The sequence below is a fragment of the Leptopilina heterotoma genome, unplaced genomic scaffold (genome assembly GCF_015476425.1).
Source record: "Leptopilina heterotoma isolate Lh14 unplaced genomic scaffold, ASM1547642v1 Lhet_95, whole genome shotgun sequence".
Lineage (NCBI taxonomy): Eukaryota > Metazoa > Arthropoda > Insecta > Hymenoptera > Figitidae > Leptopilina > Leptopilina heterotoma.
The window spans coordinates 1,521,000-1,538,097 of record NW_025111202.1 but is presented as its reverse complement, the minus strand read 5'-3'; the positions used below and the strand labels follow the sequence as shown (position 1 = coordinate 1,538,097).

The 17,098-nt window shown below is 30.8% G+C and overlaps 4 protein-coding genes and 1 long non-coding RNA gene across 7 annotated transcripts; 2 read left to right on the top strand and 3 right to left on the bottom strand.

Annotated features, from left to right (window-relative positions):
- Positions 1–66: 66 nt before the first annotated feature.
- On the bottom strand, positions 67–5,946 carry LOC122512135. Its single transcript, XM_043627809.1, has 15 exons — positions 5,920–5,946; positions 5,713–5,829; positions 5,442–5,621; positions 5,232–5,348; positions 5,025–5,141; positions 4,754–4,933; positions 4,547–4,663; positions 4,276–4,455; positions 4,069–4,185; positions 3,798–3,977; positions 3,588–3,704; positions 3,372–3,497; positions 3,055–3,234; positions 490–2,964; positions 67–397 (listed from the first exon to the last, which is right to left on the bottom strand). Exons 2-14 carry the CDS (start codon positions 5,804–5,806, stop codon positions 524–526), a joined length of 4,146 nt encoding a protein of 1,381 aa, XP_043483744.1. The 5' UTR covers positions 5,807–5,829; positions 5,920–5,946; the 3' UTR covers positions 67–397; positions 490–523.
- A 37-nt stretch (positions 5,947–5,983) lies between these two features.
- LOC122512140 lies at positions 5,984–8,093 on the bottom strand. The gene is made up of 3 exons (XR_006302596.1): positions 8,018–8,093; positions 6,191–6,255; positions 5,984–6,099 (listed from the first exon to the last, which is right to left on the bottom strand). It is a non-coding gene; the product is annotated as an uncharacterized LOC122512140 (long non-coding RNA).
- Positions 8,094–10,404: 2,311 nt separating this feature from the next.
- LOC122512134 lies at positions 10,405–11,692 on the top strand. 2 transcript variants are annotated; one of them, XM_043627807.1, is made up of 4 exons: positions 10,405–10,649; positions 10,728–10,847; positions 11,152–11,269; positions 11,347–11,692. In XM_043627807.1, exons 1-4 carry the CDS (start codon positions 10,506–10,508, stop codon positions 11,607–11,609), a joined length of 645 nt encoding a protein of 214 aa, XP_043483742.1. In that variant the 5' UTR covers positions 10,405–10,505; the 3' UTR covers positions 11,610–11,692. The 2 variants fall into 2 exon arrangements, with proteins under 2 accessions (XP_043483742.1, XP_043483743.1); XM_043627808.1 differs by lacking the exons at positions 11,152–11,269; positions 11,347–11,692 and adding an exon at positions 10,963–11,036.
- A 90-nt stretch (positions 11,693–11,782) lies between these two features.
- Positions 11,783–12,581, top strand: LOC122512174 (putative odorant receptor 59c). The gene is made up of 4 exons (XM_043627882.1): positions 11,783–11,818; positions 12,060–12,196; positions 12,276–12,408; positions 12,490–12,581. The coding sequence occupies exons 1-4, from the start codon at positions 11,783–11,785 to the stop codon at positions 12,538–12,540; spliced, it is 357 nt and encodes a 118-aa protein (XP_043483817.1). The 3' UTR covers positions 12,541–12,581.
- A 1,825-nt stretch (positions 12,582–14,406) lies between these two features.
- LOC122512132 (DNA-directed RNA polymerase II subunit Rpb4-like) lies at positions 14,407–17,061 on the bottom strand. Of its 2 annotated transcripts, XM_043627805.1 has the most exons (3): positions 16,871–17,049; positions 14,765–14,945; positions 14,407–14,653 (listed from the first exon to the last, which is right to left on the bottom strand). In XM_043627805.1, the coding sequence occupies exons 1-3, from the start codon at positions 16,932–16,934 to the stop codon at positions 14,479–14,481; spliced, it is 420 nt and encodes a 139-aa protein (XP_043483740.1). In that variant the 5' UTR covers positions 16,935–17,049; the 3' UTR covers positions 14,407–14,478. The 2 variants fall into 2 exon arrangements, with proteins under 2 accessions (XP_043483740.1, XP_043483739.1); XM_043627804.1 differs by lacking the exons at positions 14,407–14,653; positions 14,765–14,945 and adding an exon at positions 15,038–16,507 and having other exon boundaries at positions 16,871–17,061.
- Positions 17,062–17,098: the final 37 nt, after the last annotated feature.

Sequence of the window (17,098 nt, the reverse complement as noted above, 5' to 3'; positions counted from 1 at the left end):
AATTATAAGTAAAAAAAAATTATTTAAATTTAAAGAAATAAATGTCTTTTAAAAAATTACCTCCCCTCCTATTATTGATTATTTTAATTTATAAAAAAAAACACAAATGTGCTTTTGTTTTTATAAAAAATTTGAAAAATTCAAACAATAATCAATAAAAGAAGTAGCATGTTTTTTAATTTCTTAAAAAACCTGGTATGCCTTTTTACAGGCTGGTTCGGATCTCATAAGAGATCTCCCGGTATGTACAATGGCAAAAAGCCATCACCACCAGGACCGAATAATGTTTTGTTAAATTATTTCCGCAATTAAGCAGTATATTGTCCATCGTAGAAATTTGTATTTCCGGTTGTTGAGGTTCCTCCTTTTCAATGTCCTTGAAGAGATTTAGTTAGTGCTGAAAAAGAGAAAATAATTACAAATTAATTAATTTTTTAATGTTTTTCATAAAAAAAAACTATTTTTTAACTATAAATTTTAAAAACTTACATTTAAAAATGAATGTTGAAAGTGATGGGAAAAATTATTTCTGCAATTCTGCAGCCTCATGTTCAATGTCATCATTCTTGATCCGAAATAGATGGTGATTTTTTATGGAATCCTTTGGTATGATCTTCTCTTGAATAAGTGCAAGATTAAGAATATTACGCCCTGCATTTACGTCTCTTTCCCACGTTGTTTTGCATTTCGCACAATAAGTGTACCGATGGGGACTTTTTGATATTTTAAGTGGTCTCACACAGCGACTACACATTTTTGTTGTATTAAACTCATTTACTTTCACGACTTGCAATTTATCTTTTCCTAATTCTTCTGATCTTTGGAAAAGAGTTTGTTGAATACGTTTCAAAGGAGCTTTAGTGTATCCCTTGATAAAATTAGGTATTTCAGCTCCACCAATAGCAACGAAACAGGGTTTCTTCTTTGTATCACCTACTATCCAATTCACAAGTTGATCAACTTGTCGTTTGTGCGCCGAATATTGATCTATTTTTAAACGCGTTACGGATCTTTTTTGATGAAGTGATTGAAAATTTTGTAAAAGGTGTATTCTATATTTTGTTATACGATGGCGATCTCGAGGATTAGTCATGCAAAAATTTTCCATCAATGGATCCTCAGCAAGTTGCTTGTAATATTTTTGCATGTCTATACCTTTTTTCTTCATTAATTCTCTTCTTCTATAGTCGCCCATCTGCCATCTCATCATCCAACTACCAATGTAAATAGCTGAATCCTTTTTTACATTAGTGGTTGGATTAGGATCGTTTTCTCTACTGACGCCAGCCAGAGTCGCCCTCGCACCAGGATCAAAACCACAAAATTTTGTGTAACTTCCAACTTTCTTCTTTGATTGCACAACATCATGTTTTGTGGGTAAATCAAAAATTACTGACACGTCCACACCATTTGTCGTTATTGTACCAGAGAATTTACCACCATTCTTTAATTTTTTTCGACCTCTTTGGATTGATTTAAAGTTGAACATTGAATTCCACCTTTCTTCATTGTTCATTTCTCTTAAGCGCTTCATTTCATCGTCCATTTTATCAACTGCTCTTTGAAGATGATCCTTATTCGTTCCTGATTTTCTTTTCTTTTTTTGTAAAATTGCCTTTTTTTCTTTAATTTCTTGAATAACAGTTGCCGTTTGCAATTCTTTTAAAGCAGTATTTGTATAAACCACATGCTTCACGCCTAATGAAATTTGTGGAATTAACGTGAAATTCTTCTTCTTTTTATCATGAAATTCTTGTTGAATCATAATGAAAAATGGCAAAAATTTATGCCATTCTTCATCTTTTGTCAATTTTGTAAAGTCCAATTTTCTTCTATCATTATCACCCTTTTTCAGTAGTAAATCAGTAGGGAATCCTTTCACTTGACATTCATTTTTTTGCAGCAGGAGATTTAAAGCAGCAACAGATTGTTTATAAAATGAAGGCCTTCTTTTTCGAAATTTCTTTTTTTCCTTATTCTTCTCTTTTTCTTTTTCCTTATTCTTCTCTTTTTCTTCTTCTTTTTCCTTTTTCGATTTTTTTCTTCGCCTTCTTGGCCTTTTTTTATAATAGACTTTATCGCAATGTTTGAGATATTTTTCCTGTCGAACATATCTTTCATCGCAGTAGTCTGATGTTTTTTTTTCTCGCATTTCATCTGGAAATTGTTTTCGAGATTTTTGAAATTCTTTTCTTTGTTCATTTTTAATGCTATTTTTAAAACTCCTAATTTTTATTTTTTCATCATTATCATTTTCGATATGGTAAACTGAACAAATTTCTTGAATTTCATCTACTTCCATATGATTTTTTTCTTCGTCTTCAATTTCCATTAATAGCTGCAAATATCTTCTTAATCGTGATGCTGCATGCGTCGTGAAATTTGTTTTAAAGTTTCGATTCAACACTAAAGCTGCCTCCTGAATTATTGCCGTTCTATGTTCTCCGTCATAAAGTGGAATGTCATTCCTTAATTCTTTATATTCGTTGACCATTGTATTTATTTTCGCATCCTGTTCAGTTACTTTACGTTGAGCATTTACTTTCTGCTTTAATGATATTAAAAATGACAGAAAGTCGGGACCATTGTTGGTCCATTTCTCCAACAATGATGGGCAATTTTCAACATTTTCAACATTCGTTTCTTCATATAGGCCGAATAATGCCATTGTTGTTGCCTCATACATCATTGATGAAACAACCTTTGCATCTTCTTCAATTCGATTTTTAATGTTTGCTGATTTACATAATTTTCCTAAACAAACTTTTACCGTATGCTTTTCTGTTCCCATTAATTCCAATCTTCTTCTCACTTTATGATGCAACGGTTTATCAATATTTTCATTATCCAAAGTAATTGACGTTCTTTTTCTGTTTGAAGAAACACCAATTGTAGATTTCTCGACACTGTATTTCTTTCGTTTTGAAGAGGGGCCAGCACCACTTTCAATTGATGAGTCAACACCTATAATTGGAAGAAATGAAAATTTTATTAACTTTATATTGAGAGAGATTAAGAAAATATAAAAGAAGAAAAAAGAATACAAAATTTTACCATCTCTTTTTGAAGTTGATGTTGAATGGGAAAATTTAGCTTCTTGCTTTTTCGATTTCTCTACTTTTGAAGAAGTGATTTTTAAATCAGGTCCAGTTGATGACGATAATGATAATGATGTTTCTGTTGGTACACGGTAAACTGAACACGGTGACAGCTTTTCAGGAGAATCACTTGGTGCTGAAAAAGAAAAAAAGGAATTAAATAAATTAAAATTTTTAAATTGTTATTTTAATAAAATATTTTCAAAATGTACCCAGGTGAAAATGATTCATCGTACGAATCATTTTTTCCTTGGTTAATTATTAAAAACTTACATTTCAAACTTAATCTTTGACTATGAAATGAAATTTTTTTTTCCGGTCCTTTACTCGAAGACAAAATTTGCTTTTCAGTCTTTCCAATTAAACTGATAGACATTTCTTCGCGAGATCCAGTTGGTGCTAAAAATTAAAAAGAAACAAAAGAATTAAAATTAAAAAATTCCTCAATTTAAATCAAATACTAGAAGAAAATAATTTTAAAAAACTTACATTTTAAACTCAATCTTTCACTACAAGAGAAAAATTGTTTCTCCGGAATTCCAGATTTTAGATCTTCAGTCTTTCCAATCGAACTGACACACACTTCTTCGCGAGATCTGGTTGGTGCTGAAAAATGAAAAGAAGGAATCAAATAAATAAAAAATAATAATTTTCTAATTTAAATCAAATACTTGAAGAAAATAATTTTAAAAAACTTACATTTTAATCTGAATATTCCACTTGAGCGAAAAGTTTTCTTCTCTGCTTTTCGAGGTTCAGCCTGCTCAGTCATTGAAGTTGTTGGTGATTGAGAAAATGTCAAATTTTCGTCAAATTTTTGTGTCTGTGAGTTACAGTAGAAGAATCTGGTAGATTGTCCTTCACGAGATTCATTTGTTGCTGAAAAATTAGAGAATAAACAAATAAATTACAATTGTTAACTTTACATATAAATAAAAATATTTTTAAAATACATCTGTTAAACACTAACATTGTAAACTCAATCTTTCACTGGAAGTAAAAGATTGTTTCTCCGGAATTCCAGCTTTCACATTTTCAGTCTTTCCAATTGAACTGGTAGACATTTCTTCGCGAGATCTAGTTGGTGCTGAAAATTAAAAAGAAACAAAAGAATTAAAATTTAAAAATTCCTCAATTTCAATCAAATACTTGAAGAAAATAATTTTAAAAAACTTACATTTTAATCTGAATATTCCACTCGAGCGAAAAGTTTTCTTCTCTGCTTTTCGAGGTTCAGCCTGCTCAGTCTTTGGAGTTGATGACGATGAAGAAAATGTCAAATTTTCGTCAGATTTTTGTGTCTGTGAGTTACCGTAGAAGAATCTGGTAGAATGTCCTTCACGAGATTCATTTGTTGCTGAAAAATTAGAGAATAAACAAATAAATTACAATTGTTAACTTTACATGTAAATAAAAATATTTTTAAAATACATCTGTTAAACACTAACATTTTAAACTCAATCTTTCACTGGAAGTAAAAGATTGTTTCTCCGGAATTCCAGCTTTCACATTTTCAGTCTTTCCAATTGAACTGGTAGACATTTCTTCGCGAGATCTAGTTGGTGCTGAAAATTAAAAAGAAACAAAAGAATTAAAATTTAAAAATTCCTCAATTTCAATCAAATACTTGAAGAAAATAATTTTAAAAAACTTACATTTTAATCTGAATATTCCACTCGAGCGAAAAGTTTTCTTCTCTGCTTTTCGAGGTTCAGCCTGCTCAGTCTTTGGAGTTGATGACGATGAAGAAAATGTCAAATTTTCGTCAGATTTTTGTGTCTGTGAGTTACCGTAGAAGAATCTGGTAGAATGTCCTTCACGAGATTCATTTGTTGCTGAAAAATTAGAGAATAAACAAATAAATTACAATTGTTAACTTTACATGTAAATAAAAATATTTTTAAAATACATCTGTTAAACACTAACATTTTAAACTCAATCTTTCACTGGAAGTAAAAGATTGTTTCTCCGGAATTCCAGCTTTCACATTTTCAGTCTTTCCAATTGAACTGGTAGACATTTCTTCGCGAGATCTAGTTGGTGCTGAAAATTAAAAAGAAACAAAAGAATTAAAATTTAAAAATTCCTCAATTTCAATCAAATACTTGAAGAAAATAATTTTAAAAAACTTACATTTTAAACTCAATCTTTCACTACAAGAGAAAAATTGTTTCTCCGGAATTCCAGATTTTAGATCTTCAGTCTTTCCAATCGAACTGACACACACTTCTTCGCGAGATCTGGTTGGTGCTGAAAAATGAAAAGAAGGAATCAAATAAATAAAAAATAATAATTTTCTAATTTAAATCAAATACTTGAAGAAAATAATTTTAAAAAACTTACATTTTAATCTGAATATTCCACTTGAGCGAAAAGTTTTCTTCTCTGCTTTTCGAGGTTCAGCCTGCTCAGTCTTTGGAGTTGATGACGATGAAGAAAATGTCAAATTTTCGTCAGATTTTTGTGTCTGTGAGTTACCGTAGAAGAATCTGGTAGAATGTCCTTCACGAGATTCATTTGTTGCTGAAAAATTAGAGAATAAACAAATAAATTACAATTGTTAACTTTACATGTAAATAAAAATATTTTTAAAATACATCTGTTAAACACTAACATTTTAAACTCAATCTTTCACTGGAAGTAAAAGATTGTTTCTCCGGAATTCCAGCTTTCACATTTTCAGTCTTTCCAATTGAACTGGTAGACATTTCTTCGCGAGATCTAGTTGGTGCTGAAAATTAAAAAGAAACAAAAGAATTAAAATTTAAAAATTCCTCAATTTCAATCAAATACTTGAAGAAAATAATTTTAAAAAACTTACATTTTAATCTGAATATTCCACTTGAGCGAAAAGTTTTCTTCTCTGCTTTTCGAGGTTCAGCCTGCTCAGTCATTAAAGTTGTTGGTGATTGAGAAACTGTCAAATTTTCGTCAGATTTTTTTGTCTGTGAGTTACCGTAGAAGAATCTGGTTGAATGTCCTTCACGAGATTCATTTGTTGCTGAAAAAATAGAGAATAAACAAATAAATTACAATTGTTAACTTTACATGTAAATAAAAATATTTTTAAAATACATCTGTTAAACACTAACATTTTAAACTCAATTGTCGTTTTCTCTTCATTATGTCAATACAGTAGATACTGGTACATGAATTTCTGTAAAAAAAAAAAAATTTTGTTAAAAAGACAATAATAAGGGTGCAATCTAATGACATCGTTTTGCGTTGGGTTTTGTAATTAGGCTATTTGGGTATTTTTTAAAAATTTTAGCAACTACAAGCTACTACTTGTGTTAATATAATTATATATATTTTTTTCTAGAATTTACATTACATTAAATTCACAAATTATTAGAGATCAAGCAACTATTTACAAAAATGATAATAAAATTCTTTAAAACGAAATTCAATTAGTAGTTTAAAAAAAATCTTTGAAATTCAATTATATTGTCTTGAAATTAGAAAATAATCAATTATTTGAGAAAATCATTTTCAAAAAGATGAATTATTTAACAAAATTTTCATTAAAATAATTATAGTTTTGATAGAAATTTGAAAAAAGTCTGCATAATATAATGTAGAGAATAAATAATTTATAAAGTTTCTAAAATGAATTCTTTTAATAGTCAAGTTACAAAAAGCAAAGCAAATAACGATGCCATGGGACTGCACTCGGGGACTTATTTTATCAACGATTATTTAATAAACTGTCGAATAAAAAAAACGTCCGTCTGCCTTAAAAAAGCTTTGCTGTAATACAGCTTTACGTCCGTCTGCCTTAATAAGGCTTTGCTGTAATACAGCTTTACGTCCGTCTGCCTTAAAAAGGCTTTGCTGTAATACAGCTTTACGTCCGTCTGCCTTAATAAGGCTTTGCTGTAATACAGCTTTACGTCCGTCTGCCTTAATAAGGCTGTGCTGTAATACAGCTTTACGTCCGTCTGCCTTAAAAAGGCTTTGCTGTAATACAGCTTTACGTCCGTCTGCCTTAATAAGGCTTTGCTGTAATACAGCTTTACGTCCGTCTGCCTTAATAAGGCTTTGCTGTAATACAGCTTTACGTCCGTCTGCCTTAAAAAGGCTTTGCTGTAATACAGCTTTACGTCCGTCTGCCTTAAAAAGGCTTTGCTGTAATACAGCTTTACGTCCGTCTGCCTTAATAAGGCTGTGCTGTAATACAGCTTTACGTCCGTCTGCCTTAAAAAGGCTTTGCTGTAATACAGCTTTACGTCCGTCTGCCTTAATAAGGCTTTGCTGTAATACAGCTTTACGTCCGTCTGCCTTAATAAGGCATTGCTGTAATACAGCTTTACGTCCGTTTGCCTTAATAAGGCTTTGCCGTAATACAGCTTTACGTCCGTTTGCCTTAATAAGGCTATGCTGTAATACAGCTTTACGTCCGTCTGCCTTAATAAGGCTTTGCTGTAATACAGCTTTACGTCCGTCTGCCTTAATAAGGCTGTGCTGTAATACAGCTTTACGTCCGTCTGCCTTAAAAAAGCTTTGCTGTAATACAGCTTTACGTCCGTTTGCCTTACGTCTGCCTTAATAAGGCATTGCTGTAATACAGCTTTACGTCCGTTTGCCTTAATAAGGCTTTGCCGTAATACAGCTTTACGTCCGTCTGCCTTAATAAGGCTTTGCTGTAATACAGCTTTACGTCCGTCTGCCTTAATAAGGCTTTGCTGTAATACAGCTTTACGTCCGTCTGCCTTAATAAGGCATTGCTGTAATACAGCTTTACGTCCGTTTGCCTTAATAAGGCTTTGCCGTAATACAGCTTTACGTCCGTTTGCCTTACGTCTGCCTTAATAAGGCTTTGCTGTAATACAGCTTTACGTCCGTTTGCCTTAATAAGGCTTTGCTGTAATACAGCTTAAGTTGGTCTGCCTTAACAAGGCTTTGGTACTATTGCTTACCTGTAATACAGTTGAGCATGAAGTGCCAGTCTCGTCTCGGGCGCCTGCTTATATACCCGTGTCCCCACCACTTCGAGCGTCCCCACCAGTGCGCGCTTGTACTACTAGCGCCGTGGTGATGTACAAACTATTTCAAGCATATTTTCGGTAACTCGTACCACGAGTCGATAATGCAGAAAGTGAAATTACCTATAGTTGTGTCAAATTTCAAAATAAAGAATTTGTTGGTAAAGCAGTTTTGTTTTGTTTACGATAATCTGTGCAGAATGGAATATACAAACGTGTTGTATAATTAATTAAGATAAGTATTGTTTTTTAATGAATAAATAAATAAGTAAATAAATAGTTTAATTATTTTAATGCGAATTAATTTTTTTTTTCAGGTTTAAATTATAGGTGCAATATATGACAGTAAGGAGAAGAAGAAAATTAAATTGTGCATTGAGGTTAGTTTTACTTTTAATATTATAAATATATATAATAATATATAGTAAATAACAAATAATTAATTTATTAATTATAAATAACAATATTAAAAAAAAATTTATTGAAATTTATGTTTATCAATATAAATCTTGATAATCACACAAATTAATATTAAAGGTATATTGAAATTGTTTTTATTTTTTAGGTTAAAAATTCCAACCATACGGCAAGTCATAATAAATTTGACACATACCATAAGGAAACGAGCGACACCAGTTCGGAAAATTAATTAGGATAAATATTGTCTTGAAATTTTATTTTGAGGTTAGTTTTAATGTTTAATTATTGTTTATAGTAATAAATAGGTATATTTTTTTCTCTTGTTTCTAACTCTATATGTAGGCTTCTCATGGAAACATTGTTTTATTATAAATTTTTTTTTAAATTTAAAATTAACCTTAGAAGAATAGAAAATGTTGACAAAGAAACCAAAGAAATTACAGTTCCTCTACGGGTGACTTGTCTAAACAGATAATCTTTGATTCGCTGCTTTTTTGACAAAATGGTTACTAAAATATTATTTTGAATAATTTAGCCCATTTGCTGAAAAACAATTTCTTGGATAAACTCATTTTATTAAGTAAACGTTTGTGTAAAGCCACATTATATCGAATGAAATTTATATGGATTTAACGTTTGACATAATTTGTAATTTTGATCAAATTACATTTTGGACTTTTTAAAAACGGGGATATACAGGCGCCCCAATCAAATATGTTCGCTCTCGACTGTGTATTAAACGTTTTAAAAATGCGCGGTTCATTTCGCTAATAAGATCATTTTTGTAGCGCAAGCGCAGTTGCGTTTGGTGAGGGTACCTGGCAGCACTGCCCCATACGCGCGACGAGCTCGACCGGCGCTTTGCTTCGGATTCGGTCGGCGACTTTCGGAAACCGACTACTCACTCTTCCCCTGCTCGCTCACTTGTATGCATTTGTGCTTTCTCACACACACACACACACACACAGCCAGATAATAATAATTAGTTTTTCAAACTTTACTATACTTTCAGTGACACTTTATCGAACACACCAATCAAATTTCTTCATCTTACATCTTATTATCATCTTCTCTCTAAATATAGAATTATACATTATATAATCTGCAATAGATAATAGTTGACAGCATTTGAATATCGAAAAGGGTTCATCTCGGAAAATTGTAATATCAATCTAATATACTTTCGTAAAAATATTTTCATCTCGAAAATTTGGATAAAAAAGCTCTGATATTAAACTCATTGTGTCTACGAAGTTTTGTATTGAAATAAATCAATAATACATTTCGTCGGAGAGTTATCTTTGACGAAAGCTGTAGTTAAAAATTATTTTTTCCATAGTTGCAATTAAGCACATCTATTCACCGCAAATGTGTAGGGAAGACTGAGAATCTTTTTAGCAGTACATATATTGAATATTGATTTTTTCTCCAGGAAACCAGTGAGACAAAGATTCACTTGAAACGCTTTATAACATAATTTGTCATTACATATTTAATTCCCTATAATTGAGAACTTGAGACGAATTGTGTGGAAATAGTTATCTTAAACCCATAAGCAGAAAAGAAACATAAGTGTATCGATTCTAGAATAGCAAATGTACTTATGTGAAGCATATATAATTAATATTAATAGGAATGACAGTAATTAATTTGAGAATTATAAACTTTATACAAATAATTCAAGTGGAAAATTATAAATTAAACTTCTTCTATAGACAAACTTACACCTATATATATATATATATATATTATGAAAGTTAAGGCGCTCGTCTGCGATGACTTTGGGAAAAGCATCGATTTTTTCTACTTAAAGGTAAAAGAGAAGATTGAGCTACATAAGTTAGTGACTTTTCGCAATTAACTATTAATATTTTATTATTGCCGAGAAGTGAAAAAAGAATTTTGCGGGATTGTAATAGAGTAATAATTATCTTATGGATGTGCATGCACCGTCGCGTCGATTCATGAGCGAGAGCAATGCAGTCTTATTTTAACCCTCAGAATGGACACTTCTTTTAGATCTTTTTATATGATGAACGAAAAGTCACTGTCGGCTATTGGTCAATGGCCCTATCAAAGGAAATTGAAAAAAGTTCTTTTCTCAACTTTAGTTTATATTAGTCTTATAAGCTTACTCATTCCGGAGGTATAACTATTATTTATTGTATGTAACTATTAACTATAAATAAATTTTTACTAAAATTGGCAATTATTTTATTATTAGCTGTTAGGCTTGAAAAAACATTGGGGAAACTTGGACATAGTAATTGAATGCATACCGCCTCTTATTATATTAATTGTCGTATTACTTCTATTAACAAACTTTATTATTAAAATGGAAAGAGTAAGATCTACTCTTTATACTAATTACTAATTTTTTAATGTATAACGAAAATAACCAATTATCAATATTCCTTAATTTCACGTAATTTCAAAATTTTAACATCTCAATATCTCAGTTGGTTTCTAATCAAAAAGTGTAACTGTCAGAAAATGAGGAGGATTGAAAATTTGAAAAACCTATAAATTAAGCGCTCTCTGCACAGTGAAGACTCGTTCTGTCTTCAAGATTCTTAATTAATTATTACAATTATATTATTAATAAATTCCTAAAAAACCATGCAGCAATTAATTGAAATTGGTGTCAGATAGAACTTATATTTTCGAAAATGAAACGCGATTGGGTCTATTGGAGGAGAGATTCAAAAATTGAAATCCTACACGCTCATACTAGGAGAGGAAAAGATCTTAATAAATTATACATAAGTATAGTTTCATCAATAAAGAATTAACTATAACTAAAAAATAAAGAAAACTATCATATAACATTTATTTTTTTATAGTTTACATTATTTTTACTGGAGTTGCTTATTTGCTTTTACCAATTGTTCCACAACTTTTAAACATGTACCATCAGAATCAATCTGTAGTAAAACAAACACTGTATTTCACGGACTATTACGTAAATGAAGAGCAATATTATTTACCGATATTAATTCATAGCTACATATCAAGTCTCACTTGTATGCATATTCTAGCCAGCATAGAAATTACATTTTCTTCAGTGATTCAGCATGCTTGTGGAGTGTATTCTGTTTTAGGGTAAAAGCAGAACAAGTGTGCAAAATATAGGCACTTAATTGTAAATTGTCTTTATTCATTGCAGTAATAAATTTTGTCACTATTTGCAGAGCAAAACTGGAAAATCTTTTAGACGATGACTTTTATGCTCGTGCAATAGAAAAAAAAATTCCACGAGAAATAGATAAAGAGATTAGAATGTATGTTCAAAAACATCTACAAATAATAGAGTTTGTATATTTTTTAATAAGTGTAAAATAGTTATTTATTATTATGTTAATATTATTAATTTCTTTATTCAAGATTTGTTAACGACATATGCGATTGTTTTTCAACGTCATTTTTCTTGATCTTAGGATGTAATACGATAATAATAAGTGTGACTGGTGTACAGGTATCAATAAGTGTATTTGATAATTAAAATTAAATAATATTCTGAGTACACAATCTATTATTGAGTAATTTCTTTTTTTAGACTGTAATAAAACTTGATAAATTAGACGAAGCCTTAAGATTCGGTACTTTTACTCTTGGTCAAATTATTCATCTTCTCTATCTCAGTATTCCGTGTCAACAATTGATTGATCATAGTCTCAGTGTATCTGCCAGCATGTAATGGATAATTATCTAATATGAAAATAATTTTAAATAATTAAATTAATTAAAAATAAGTAATTTACTGAAATTTCAGTTACAGTGGTTACTGGTATCAATTGTCTTTAGAGTCGCAAAAAATGTTGCTGTTTATCATGAAAAGAAGTTCAAAACCCTCTGAATTCACGGCTGGAAAACTTTTTACCTTTTCGATAAACAATTTTGCCTCGGTCAGTAAAATCAAAATTCATTTAAAAATCAATTTTTATAATTACTGCTTCATTAGATAATCTTTCACTTTTTTTCTCAAGGTTCTTCGAATGTCCATGTCATATTTTACTATGCTGTCTTCAATTCGATAAAACATTCCATTTATTTACTATAATAATTATATAAAGACACCAATATTTTACTATTTTACAGAAATAAATAAAATTTAAATAATTAGTACTTACATACAATCAAGTAAGTATTTTCAAACGAACTCTCTAATCAAGTACATATTATGTAATTTATTGCATTTTCTAATTAAAATTTTCTCATAAAAATATAAATCATTTCTCTATTAAATAGGTAATAAACAATAATTGGAGAAGATCCCGCTGAGTTTTACCATCAGATGAACCACAAAATGGGGAATTCCTAAAGCAAAGAGAAAAAAATCGCTTGAATAAAAAAAATGAATTTCTCGATTAATAAATAAATGAAATGAATTTTAATGAAATAAATATTTACATGAGAGAATAAATAATTTTTGTTTAAATCAAATAAACACTTTTCGATACATTAACTTTTTTAGTCGAGGCAAGATTATTTGATACAAATAGATATTTATTTTGATAGTCAATTTATTTATTATTTGAATCAAATAAATTTGTTTGTTAAATATTTGAGAAACGACTTTTTAATGATGGAAATTATAAACAATAATAAGTGTAATAAAGTGAAAAAGTGGAAAATTTGTATTAAAATTTTAAATGAGATAGAAGAAATGAACTCCAGAATATTGTATACCAACATACTTTCGCCTATATACATTATGCAAATTGACTCCATCGATTGTTGTTACACCCACGTAAACTTGTTGCGCGCGTTTCAGCAGCCGAGATCATTTCATTTTAGAGCGCGTGAATTTCAGACTTTCCCAATAGCATTTGAAAAGTAATCTGTGTATGAAAATAGGGTTTTGCATCTAAAATTTAATAACTTGTTTTCCAATTCAGACAGAAAATAACGCAGACGTTTATTACCTCAAGAATCGTGAAATAATGGCAATTATTTTTATATCAGCACTGCAATATTTAGTAATATCTCTCATTACTTTTCAATAATATAACTTTAATGTAATGAAAATTATCGACGCTGAAACTCTAGAGTATCGTTCGAATGCCACGATACACCCAAGCACACATAGAGACAACATAATTATATTGTATTGAGTATCTCGATGTGCCAGATATTGCAGCTCAGCATGAATGATACTCATCTGATAAGTAGACAGACCATGAAAGCGCAACATCTTGGTCCTTTCAGTCAATGTTGCTTCCGAAGTCTGTCAATTTCCCCCAAGAATTATTGCTGATAAGCATGTTGCAAACAAAAGTTACACACAAATGCATATCTGTAATTCAACTTCTATTTCCATTACGTGTCAAGTTACTTCTTTTAAAAAGGTTTCAAAAGACACTCGCGGAGTTAATAAACAATAATAATAATTGCCCCGAGAGATAAAGGGGATAAAGGAGAATCCGAGTTGCAGTCGTAACACCATAAGTAGTGGATTATAAAGCCCAACGCGAATCGTACGACGTGTAAGTATAATACGGTAGGATGATAATCAAAGTCCGTTCTCGCGTGCAAAGTCAACCATGCCGCAATTACTTGGATGTAATACACGGTTGTCGTTGCCACGATTAGCTGTCTTCTTTTCTGACTCGACCATCGCAAATTGTACACTGCCATACACTGCCGTATTTTTTATGAATTCCATATGCATACATAAATTTATATACAGACACACAGTATTAGTATAATCCGTTCGATAAAATCAACGACCAGTTTCAGTCGGTTCCTGTTAATCTTAGAATTATTCTGTTCTATGGTAAACAGGAATTAATGGAAAATGTAAATCTTGATGCTTTTCAAGTATCTGCAAGTTATCCTCGAGCGGCAAAGAAACTAAAAAGTTCTCTGAAAACTTGGAATTTGTATTAAGAGTTTTTCAGAAGTCTATTATAAAATTTCCTTTTATTCAACTATTTCAAAAAAACATTATTACGATTATTGTACAAAAATAGAAATTAATACTGGAGAGATCGTTTTGTTTGAATATCGTCTAAAATTGTCCTGAGTTCTTCATCTTCAAGTCGACTTTCCAAACTCGGTATCAGTGCTTTTGCCTCTTCTGGAGTTTCGGGACAAATATTTGCTAACGAAGCCAGCTCGAATTTATGCAATTTTTTTTGCATCAATAAACTGGAGGAGAGAAAAAAATTAATGCTACAGTGTGAATAAATTTTTTAAAAAAATTTTCTCTTCAAACTTGAAAATATATGTTGATACTAGAGTATGAAAATTTAAACTTACCTTCTTACGGCAGCGATAGTTTCCTTGTTCTTAAACTTACGAAATCGATTGGTATAAGTTAGAGTCTTCATAAAAACTTCAGAAAATTCCTGCTCTTCCTCGGCAGACTCATTTTGAGCTTTCCTGTGCTCTAAAAGCATGTGCACTTCTGATACTAGTAACGTCTCAGCATTCTCGAACTCTAAAGAAAAGAAAATTTACTTGTTTATTTTCAGAAAAAAACTTTAAAAAATTAACGATTTCCCAGAGATCACACAAAAAGTAGTACAAATATTGAGAAAGTATAAATTATTTATTGTATAACTTCGTAAACAGAAACTAATGTTAAATTCTAATATCACATAATGAGTAAAATGTAAGTTATAAATTAAGTGGCAGGATTATTAATGTATCCCTGATCGGTTAAAAAGTCGTAGATTTTTCTAGTCTTATTAACATCGATTTTTAATAAAGCTCTAGCTTGAGCCAATCTCAACATTCCATTTCTTTTATTCTCGCCGATGAGGGTGTGTTTAAAGTCTATGTAACTTGAGGGAACTATTCGAATTTTCGAACATAGATCGGCTTCGTCCGGAGAAAGTTTCTCGAAACCAGGAAGTCCCCTGATTGCCAAGGGTGGCGGTGCTCTCCTCTGAGTAACTCCCCCGACGACAGATGCTTTCAAATCAGAGTCGCTGCAGTGCATTATATTTTTCCAATTACTGTCCAAACTCGCCAAAAGATTCTTCCTCTCACGTTCACTCTCCAGCCTAACATTTGCCAATTTTTTAAATAGTTTCACACTCTGAAAATATTTCAAACCATTTTTTCGATATTCGACAAGTTTCTGCAGCTGGCATTTCAATTCACCAACTCTGTGCAGACCTTCTATGACATAATCAAAATCCATGCCAGTGACTAATTGCATGAAAACTAATAATCTCTCGACTAAAGGTCTCGTAACACTGTCGTCGTACCTGTGTAACCAGGTATTAATTCTTCTCAAAGTGATCAAACCGTGATCTTTTATAATTTTCTCCCTCCGCTTACGCTCTCTTAATCTGTTATTGTAGACACTGACTAAAGAAAGTTGTAGATTTCTTCCTAAATTGTCCTCAGGATCGTCCGAGTTGAAATCATCGAACTTTAAATCAGAAACAACAAGTTCGGCGTGATGATCGAAATTAACTTCAAAATCAGACCTCGCTGGATTGTAGCCTGACAATAATCTACTGTTAACAGTGTCGCTGGAAAATCTTGGTGGATCCTCCAAATCGTCTAATTTAAACATGTAGGGAATCGCTGGAATATGAAAAAGATTGGTGTCGGTTTCCTTAAATTTTGGCAATTCGTTAATACTCGGCTTGTCTATGTAATGTTGCAAATAATGAGCTTTACATTCTTCGGGAGTTTTACCATACATTCTTCTCGAAATATCGATCCAATTACCAAATCCACACTCTAAAAGTACATCCAATAATTCCAATTCTTCCTTTGCAGTCCAGACGGAATTGTCAAATAGGGGAAATTCATTTCTCACAATAATGTAATCGTGATCATTCTTATGACTTTTAATTTCTCGACCACTTGAAAAGCAGGCACAACAAAGTTCTATATAATTACATATTGCACATCGGATATGAGGTTTTGATAATGTAGAATTACATATAAAACATACGGAATCTGAAGTAATGATTTCCTCCTTCTCGACTGACACATTAAGATCGATATTACTATTGCTCTCGAGCGTAATATTTGTGTAGTCTGAAAGCAAGAAAATCATTACTTTAGATACTTTTGACAATTAAAATACTTGTTCTTAATTTACATTAATTTAACAATTTATGAGAGGAAAATATTTTTAAAATATAATTATAGAAATCTTGAAAAACAAATCAATTTAATTTGGCTTGCAATATACTTTAGTTTCGATAATATTAATTCAATTTTACTTAATTCTTAATTTCATTTTTATTATTTTTATCAATTCATAAAATTGTGATATATTTCTATTATTATAACAATCTTTTTTTATTAAATATAATGAATGTAATTAAAGAGTATTAGAGGTTATGTTATCTTGTCTGTATCATGTACTATTATTATTAAACAATTTTTTAGGTTTACCTTTCGGAAATTTCAATTCAGCGGCATCATCATCTGCCATGTCAATGAAATTTGGATTTGCCATTTTAATGGAAATAAATACTTCTGTTTTTTTAGTAAATTAAACACTGCAAATACCGTAAATACACAAAAAAGTGACAGGTGCGAGCAACCAGGACTGCCAATCATATTTCCTCGGTCGATAACATTCTACCAGTGGATAGTGGCGACACTTGAGAATATTTTAAG